Here is a 9,406-nt window from a genome sequence, read left to right on the forward strand (position 1 = left end):
AACCATGTGTTCCAGAATGAACAGGCAAGGGAAATGGTCTCTCATGATTTGGCAGACATTAGGGAGGCAGGCCTCCCTCTCCTCTGCCTCAGTCTCATACTCCTATCTCTCTTTTCCATCCGTTCACTCAAACATTTGTCAAGCTGTACAATATGCTAGTCTCTGTGTTGATATTCCTGCTGAAGAAGCCATAGTCTTTTTCCCTCAGGGAGATTGGAGTAATGGAATGATTACAGTAAAACCTGTGAGAGTCAGAACTTGATTGGATTGCCTTGTTTTTTCTGGGTCTCACAAGTTTTCTGCTTTTGACAGGGTACAGTCTGACCACTTTTCTATCACTTGTTTTAGTGGAAAGTATTTGAGTTTTCCTTCTCTGACAGGTTTCTGTCTACACAGGTTCCGGCTTCCGCAGGTTTTACTGTATAGTGTTAACTATATAGTGTATAGGTTATAATAACTGTATAGTGGTGTCAGTGCAGTGAGAGTGGGCATTTAGGCAGTGAAGAAGGCAGGGCTCAGTCTGCCATGTATAAGAAAGGCTTCTCAGAAAAAGCAACTTAAGTTGAAACCTGAGGGACAAAGTCTGGTTAGCAAAGGCTTTAGGCACTATGCCACCAGAGCTCCCGAAGGGCAAAGTAGGAATTTTAAAAAGGGGAGAAGGAATAGCACATGCAAACACTTGGAGATGAGAAAGAGCAAGGGAGTTCGCATGTACATCTCCTAAAGCTTATATTATTTTTTTCCCATAGGAAAATCCAATTCAACTTAAATTGTCTTAACTAAAAGCAGCCTTTTCAGAAATATGACGTGTCAGGGGTTGGAGGACCAGACCGCTGGGTGTTAGAGGGCAGGGGCTTTGTCTTCCTCATGGTAGGTGCTTAATAAATAGATTGAGAAAAGTTTTCTGTGTAATCATCAGGATACTGTTCATGAAACGAGGGAGCAGAACTGTCCCACAGCATTGGGAGGTGGGCATGTAAGATGTTTCTTGAGCTTACAAAGGAAGGGTGGTAGCAACTGTGTGCACAACAGTGGAATGTGTGTTCAGACTGACTCTAGGCTGAAACTGATTCTTCTCATCCAATGGGGGTTTCACACAGCCCTGACCACAGTCCCAGGATGACATGAACAGCAATTATAGCAATGAGAACAAATATAAACACAGGCTAGAGGGACAGAGAGCCTCTGTACAATATCATAGCTAGTGTGCATAGGGCATGTAGGAGACTGAACAGCCTTCAGGAGACATTATTTGCATGGCCTTGTGGAGCCAGGGCTCAAGCAAGGACCAGGACTTTGTGAGAAAGGGCGTTGTACATGAGACATTTCCATGTAGGATGCATAGAAGGGGAGCCAAACAGGGTTGCAAGGAAGCCATTTCCATGTCTTGCTGGTTTGGACTCTTTCCATTGATGTGGTGAAGAGGAAATGCCGAAGTATGTCAGAAATCACAGTAGAGTCTTTGGAGTTCATTGAGAGTATTTATAGTTAATATTTGTTGATAGCTTTAATTACCTTGATCTCCCAGCAGAGACATTTCTATTTTTCAGAGTGAGGATTAATGTAAAGTGTCTGGCACTTAGTGAGCACTTGATAAATGGCAGCCATTATAAGTGTTATGATAACCATTATTATGAACTTAGGCTATCATTCTCAATAAATCCTTTGATTGTCTCCACAGTGTCTAGGACATGGAACCCTTCTGGGAACTTTTCTAGGATGATACCTTGAGCAGGTACATCCCCTACCCCTATAAGTGTGCTCACGATTTGTGTACTCATAGTAGGTAAAACCAGGCATGCAACCCACTCCATCCCTTATAGAAAGCTGTTGTTGTGGGGCTGACTTTTTCTGCCACCAGTTATCCTGGTGATGTGGCCAAGGCCAATGGCTAGGAGAATCCATCACTTGCTATGGTCCATGAGCCCAATTTCATGTGGCTTTGGTGGTATCTTCTCTGTTTAGGCATCTAGAAGGGCACTTCTGGGGAGGCAAGGAGTAGTGCAGGGTACTGTCAGTGCCTCCTGCCAACAACCCCTTCATTGACCATTCCCTATCCAAACCCAGACCAAACCTATTGCTGTCCAGTTGATTCCAACTCATAGTGACTCTATGGGTAGAACAGCTCCATTGTGTTTCCTAGACTGTAAATGTATTCCCTATAACTTCTCAAATATCCTGTGTGTGATCTGAGAGAAATTCAGGCCTCAAGGTGAGTTGGAGAGAAGCTTGATCTTCAGGCACTTTGGGGATCCACTGTCAGGGTTGGGGGGGGGGGTGGATAGAAGAGGTAGGAAGAGGAATATTTGGGGGTCCTATCAGGAACATGAGAGGAACAGGATCAGTAATACCTCTGCTGTCAGAAGGAAGAGCTCGTCTGGGATGTGCCGGATCCTGCCGGCAATGACTCCCAGTGCCACTCCAGGGAACACATAGGCGTTATTTCCCTGCCCAGGAATGAAGGTCCTGCCGTCTTCCAGGGTCACACTCTTAAAAGGACTTCCACTGGCAAAGATCCCTCGGCCCTGGAGGCAGGAAGAAAACCAGAAGCAGAGCTTGCAGATTGATATCAGGCAGCAATGGTGGCCTAGTCTTATCTACCAGATGTTGGACCCTTTCTCCTCTCCCAAATGCCCAGCATTGCTCTGAGAACATGGCAGATGCTCAAAGCATGCTTGTTCATTTGACCAGAAATCTCAGCCCTTCTGGACTTAACTGGCAGTCAAGAAATCACTGAAAGGTGATGGGGTTCACTTTTTCTTCTTTACCTTTCACCTCCTGGGAGGACCAACTCAGGGCACGATTGGTATGGAGGTGAACTAGAGTCTAGAGGTGCCTAGGATTCTGGTCAAATCTAGGGTGATTTCCCCCTTGTTATTTAGGGGGGAACTTGGGAAGTATAGCATAATGGGTAAGAGCTTGGGCTTTGGAGTCAGACCTGTTGGAGTACCAGTTCCACTACTTCTTTGCTCTGTGGCAAATTACTTCATTTCTGAGCCTTAGTTTGCTCATCAGAGATGTGGGGATGTTTTTCACCCACAAAGGGTTACTCATAGTTATTGTTGCTATGTCCTCTCAGCCTGGGGAAGGCAGGACTCCCCGCTGACCTCGGTGACCCGATAGCACTTCTCAGCTGTGCACTCAGCCTTGCTGGTGGGGTTGCTCAGGGCAAAGATGATAGGGCGCTCGTGGTAGGAGGCCATGTCCCTCAGAATCTGGTCCGTGAAGGCTCCTGCGATGGCGGCAACACCTACAGGGAAAAGTGGGGGAGGGGGTAGCGGGGATGCCTATTCTTTGTAAACAAACCATTCCTCTCCTGGTGGTAGTGGTGGTAATGGAGGAAACTACGTATAAAACTAAAGAGTTGGGAATTTTGGGGATGCCATCTGACATAGGAACTGAGGGAGCAGAAAGGAAAAGGGTCTTCTTGCCTGAGTTGCCTGAGGCCTTCTGTTTATTCCTAAGGGACAAATGGTCCATTTCATTTCTCTGCCCAGTTAAGATAGACCTGTGAAGGCATTCCTGGGCATTGCCATTTAGAGTCTGAAGAGCAAAGATGTCTCTTTGAAGACTAAGGTGTGCCTAACCCAAGCCATGGTATTTTCAATCACCTCATAGGCATATGAAAGCTGGACAATGAATAAGGAAGACTAAAGAAGAGTTGATGCTTCTGAGTTGTGGTGCTGGCGAAGAATACTGAAAGTACCATGGACCTCCAGAATAACTAACAAATCTGTCCTGGAAGAAGCACAGCCAGAATGCTCCTTGGAAGTGAGAATGGCCAGACTTTGTCTCACCTACTTTGGTCATGTTGTCAGAAGGGACCATTCCCTGGAGAAGGATATCATGCTTGGTAAAGTGAAGGATCAATGAAAAGCGGGCCCTCAATGAGATGGATTGACACAGAGGCTCCAGCGATAGGCTCAGGTATAGCAAGAATTGTGAGGCTGGTGCAGGACCAGGCAGTGTTTCATTCTTTTGTACATAAGATCACTATGAGTCAGAGCTGACTCAATGGCACCTAACAACAACAACACTCCCACAGTGCAGGGAGAGATGCCAGGGCCCTGCCTTGGGGGAGAAGCATTCATATCATCCTTGTTGGAAAGACTAGCCTTGTGTTTTTTCATTGCACTGTGTAATTTGCATCACTAAGCCTTCACTCTGGTGCCTTAGTTCTATAGTTTTTATAGAAGTCACTCAACAAAAGTTTGTGGCATTGAATTAGAACAGGATAGGGGAAACAGCTGTGTTTTCATGGTTAGTGATGCTCCCTTTCTCAGCCTCAGTCTCTGCATCTGCAATTCAAGAGGGTTAACAGGACTGGGCAGTGGGTCTCCTCCTTTCTCCTACCTATGATAGCTGTGGGCTTCACCAGCCTCACCACCTCCTCCAGGGACTTTACTTCAGGATGATCCTGGGCAAATATCTCTTTCTCATGGTTCAGGTGACTCCTTCCCTACAGAGAAAAAACAAAAGACAGATTTGGGCAGGGGGTATGGGAGACTCTGAGAGCATTCCCTGCTGAGTCCCATGCTTTGGTCTGAGTTATCAGAAGCCTTGGTGCCAGTCCTCTTGATCAGATTTCCTGATGGAACCTAAGGATTTTTAATGATTTAACCTTTTAATTTGTTAAAATCCAAACCACACATAATTGAAAGACACTCAGGAAATGGCTGAGTCTGACCAAGATTCTTGGCCGAGAGGCATCTGGCATTCAGACCCAGCTGAGGGCTGGAGCCGGAGCCACCTGGCTTCAGGAGCTAATTTGGATGCATTAACTTCTTATAATAAATAATAAACCATTAACTTCTTATGAATAATACTCAGCTGAGCTCTAGGACAATCGTGAAACAGCTGACAGTGCCCAGCCAGCTCCAGAATGCTTTCATTTCTTCAAACAGAAGTCAGTGGGTGATAGCCACCACCAGTACTGGTAAATGGGCCCAAACGTTTCTGATGATTCTTTTGAGGGCACCTGGCCTCATGAGAACTAGAGTGAAGAAGGCAGCTTTGATAGCTCTTTGGGCTCAAAAGATGAGTAAGATGATCAAAGATGTGGTGAAACCCATGTGAAATTGTTCAGTACAGATTAGTCAGTAAGCCCATGCTTACCCTTGCTTATTGGGTAATGTACTCCGGACTTCCCCCTAGTTCCCATATCTGCCATATCTCATCTCTCACTGACATTCTACCTTAGTCTAATTCTGGGAATTAAAACATGGAGCTCAAAGTGAAGCCCTAAATAAGGAGTCTTCCAATTGTAGCCCTCAACACATACCAGTTAGAAGCTGCACTGTTTCTCTCTCATTCATTCTTCCACTCATACCTCAAACATTTATTATTTACTTATCATGTTACAAGCATTGACATCAAGAACATAAAGCCTAGTGATGGTAGACACATAAAGGGGCAACTGCCCCACAGTGTGGTAAGTGCAAAGTGGGAGGGCTATATGACCACAGATGTAGGAAGTTGAAAGTGAGAAAGCTTCATGGAGGAAGTAACATTTTCAGTGAAAGCATAATGAGAAGGCGTTAACTGAGAAGGGGCTGAGGGTTGGCAGTGAGCATGAGACAAAGGGAGAAGGGCATTTTAGGTGGAGGAACAGAATGTGCAAAGACATGGAAGTGAGAGAGCTTGCTACTTTTGGAGAAATAAGATTCAGTATGGCTGCTGGGGATTAGTGTAAGGCAGGAAGTGATGGGAGATAAGGCTGAAAGGAACACACATATGCACACTCACAAACATATTCAAAGGTTTTGGTTAAGAACAATTAAGGCTACTTTGTGAAGTCTTTTGCTCTGAAGCTTCAGCCATTGCCCTCTTTTGGCTCCCTATTCTGTTGAACAGTTTGCCCCTTGTGGGCATTTTTCAGTCCAGTTTTTGGAGTCCGAGGTGTCAGGAAACCTCCAAATATCCAGACTGACAGTACCTTGACAATGAGCCCCTTGGAGTCCACCATCCAGATCTTCCTTGTGGCCTCTGCTTTGGGTATGCCTTCTTTCTCTAGGGCCATGACAAGGAGGTGGGCAATGCCCATGGCTGCCTGAGAAGTATCATAAAGCAGATGTTCAGACAGATGGCAAATAGCTGCTCAGCAATTATCTTTCTCTCCCTACCCTCCACCCCCCACCCCCAGGAGGCCCAGTTAGGTCCTTGCCTTGAGGCACCCCATGGTAGGAGCCCAGGCAGCTATAATTATCATGATACACCTGTGCTGCTTCCTCTTCTCAGAACCCCAGAACACCTCCTTTCCTTGATACTGCTCCACTCATCTTTATTCTACTATTGAAACAACAGTGTAGATCCTCTCTGATGCCACCTACCTCACCTGCACCTTGGAAAACAAACACATGATTGGAGAGCTTGTTTTTGGTGATTCGCAGAGCGGCCAGGATACCTGCCACAGCAACAGAGGCTGTGCCTGCAACAGAGTGGGCTGGAATCAAACTCTGGCCCCTGGTCCCTGTCACCCAGAGATGACCCTTGAGAGAGTTCCCCACACCTAGGATCTGGAGGAGACAAGCAACTTTCTTTGCCATTACAGAAGTCAATCCTGTAGACAAGTAGGTTTTGGAGCAAATTCACACTATCTTTTGCAGATAATTATTCTCCTTCTGAGAACCATCTCTGGGACCCTGGGAGAGAGGATCACCTTCCAGTCAGGTGTTACTACCACCACCATTTATATATGATAAATAGAAGCCAAAAAAGAAGTGTGACCCTCATATGCTGATTTGTTTAAGAGAAAAATGGAAAATAAAAAATGTGACCACCATGAAATACCAAATGACCACGTGACCTGCATTGTCCATTTAACCAATCAGGCCATACCAGGCTGTGTGTTCCCAATAGCATCCCATCATCAAATGGCTTGTGTGTTTGAAAGACAAGAAAGGGAATTGTTCTCACTGGAAGAGACATATATTCTGGATATGGATTTTCTTTCCTTGTTTCTGGCCAGCACCATCATCTGAGATATGTGGAATGACATTCACCATCCTGATATTCTGGACAATAAGACTTCTTAATTGAGGAACTAATTTCACAGTTAAAGAAGTGTAACAATAGGTTCATGCTCATGGAATTCACTGGTCTTAATGAATACTCCACCACTCAGGAGCAGCTGGCATGATAAACTACTAGAAGGCCTACTGAAGACTTCCTTGTCTTAAGGGGATATGAAGTTCTGTCTTATAGGATGCGATATATGATTTGACTGAGAAAATAATACCTTGTGCTATTTCTCTGATAATTAGAATACAGGGGTCTATATCAAACGAGAAATCAAAAGGCTCCTGTCACCATTTCACCTAAAAACTCCTGTAGATTTTTTGCTCTTCAACTTTGTGCTAGATTGGAAGTCTTGATTCCCAAGAATGGAATGCTTCCAACAGTGTTCATAACATGGTTCTACTGAACTGGGAGCTGAGACTGCCACCTGGTCATGTGGGGTTCTGTATGCCACTAAACTAACAGGCAAAGGAGGTCAATTTACTGACAGTGGTGATTCATGGTAATAAATCAGGGGAAATTGCTTGCTGCTACACAATTAGGGCCATAAAGGACTATATCTGGAGCCTTGGGGATTCTCTGGGGTGTCTCTTAGTACTTCTTTGACCAATAGTAAATATTCATGAAAACTATAGCAACTAAAGAGAGGCAGGATAAGTGAGGAATCAGATCTGTCAGAAATGAAAGTCTGGTTCACCCTATTAAGTAAAGAATCTGGGCCAGCTGAGATCCTGCCTGAGGGCAAAGGAACATGAAATAGGAGGTTGAGGAAGAAAGTTATAAATATCATCCATGGTTTCATGATTGGTTACAGAAACAAGGTCTGCTTATGTTAGTTATTTTTTTCTCCCTTCTCATTCTATTATTTTATATGCTTTGTTGGAGGTAGAGCCTACAATTAGTCTCTAGGTAATAGAATTTTCCAATGAGACTGAATGAATTTTGAGAGTAGTTAACTAAGCCCAGTGGTGAATACAATGCTGAGACTTTTCAGCTCCCCACTTTTGTGAAAGAGTGAGAATGTCTTCATTTATTGAAAGAAAGTATATTTTGCTGTGCAGAAATAATGAGCTGTTTTTTTTGTTGTCTGGAATTTCAAATGTGTAGAAGGTGTGTATTGACACTAAATACACAAGAGGGTAGACTATATTATACTATCCGGTAATTATTTCTCAACTTCAAACCCATCCTTCTTTAAGTATGGAGCTTGTTGTTGCTGTTGTTATGTGCCGTTGAGTCGGACCCGACTCATAGTGACCCCTCCTTGGGTTTCCGAGGTGGTATCACTATGGAAGTAGATTGCCCAACCTTCCTTCCGAGGAGTAGCTGGTGGGTTTGAACTGTCAGCCTTCTGGTTAGCAGTCAAAAGCCTTAGACACTGTGCTAAATATGGAGCTTAAGAATCTGCAAACCACTTCTCAGCTTTGCCACCTGGCTCTGTGTGCTAGGCTTTGCCAATAGGAGGTGCCAGAGGAAAACTGAAAGACTAGGGAAAGAAAAAAGAACATGTTTTTCTATTCTTGGCAGAATTACCTGAGCCTTGTAGGATTGCCAGATAAAATATAGGACACAAATCAATTTGAATTTTAGATAAACAGTGGATCATTTTTTTAGTATTAGTACATCACATGTAGGAATTCTGGTAGCGTAGTGCCAAGGCACTTGACTGCTAACCAGAAGGCTGGTGGTTCAAACCCATGAGCCACTCCTTGGAAGGAAGGTTGGGCAATCTACTTCCGTAGTGATACAGTCTCAGAAACCCAAGGAGGGGTCGCTATGAGTCGGGTCTGACTTGACGGCACATAACAACAACAACGTCACATGTAATCTTTAGGATGTATTTATACTAAAAAACTGATTAGTAATTTATCTGAAATTCAAATTTACCTGTACTTCTTGTGTTTTGTTTTCGCTAAATCTGGTAGGCCCACAGCTTTGCTTCTTCATCTCCCAGGCAGTAGCCTGTTGCAGAAGTGGCAACTGAATTCAACTTGCAGTCTTCCTACCACTTATATACTAGTCTCACAGGATGTGCCATAGAGACAGTAGCACCAGCCAGCCCTCCTCAGAAGTCTGAGTTTCAGCCCTTCAGGGCCTTGTCTCCAAATTTCTAGGTTTTAGTTATTCTCTCCCCTTCCCTTTGTTCACCCAGCCTCAGAGGTGGTAGCTGAGCCTTTTTGATACACCTTACAGTTTGTTTTTGCCTTTTCAGTTTTTTAGTACATGATTAATAATTCTTTATATTAAGCTTTCTCTGTTAAAACAACTGGTGTAACCCTAACTGGACCCTGACTGATAGAAACAGAAATTTCACAATAAAGTGTATCACAGTCACAATCACAATGAAGCCTCTATGATGGGCAATCACCAGAAGGCTGGCGGTTCAAAC

General features: G+C 44.3%; 1 protein-coding gene across 1 annotated transcript in view; it reads right to left on the reverse strand.

Moving 5' to 3' along the window:
• The window catches only part of ME3 (malic enzyme 3), a 274,892-nt gene that overhangs the window by 2,875 nt on the left and 262,611 nt on the right, over window positions 1-9,406 (reverse strand). Inside the window, exons 11-15 of the mRNA XM_007946273.1 lie at window positions 6,330-6,442; window positions 5,936-6,049; window positions 4,354-4,459; window positions 3,108-3,250; window positions 2,352-2,525 (exon numbers count right to left, since the gene is read on the reverse strand). Coding sequence (XP_007944464.1) covers window positions 2,352-2,525; window positions 3,108-3,250; window positions 4,354-4,459; window positions 5,936-6,049; window positions 6,330-6,442 — 650 coding nt within the window. The remainder of the gene's footprint in view (window positions 1-2,351; window positions 2,526-3,107; window positions 3,251-4,353; window positions 4,460-5,935; window positions 6,050-6,329; window positions 6,443-9,406) is intronic.

This window comes from Orycteropus afer, unplaced genomic scaffold (genome assembly GCF_000298275.1).
Source record: "Orycteropus afer afer isolate SDZICR_OR568_19922 unplaced genomic scaffold, OryAfe1.0 scaffold00154, whole genome shotgun sequence".
In the NCBI taxonomy this organism is placed as follows: Eukaryota; Metazoa; Chordata; class Mammalia; order Tubulidentata; family Orycteropodidae; genus Orycteropus; species Orycteropus afer.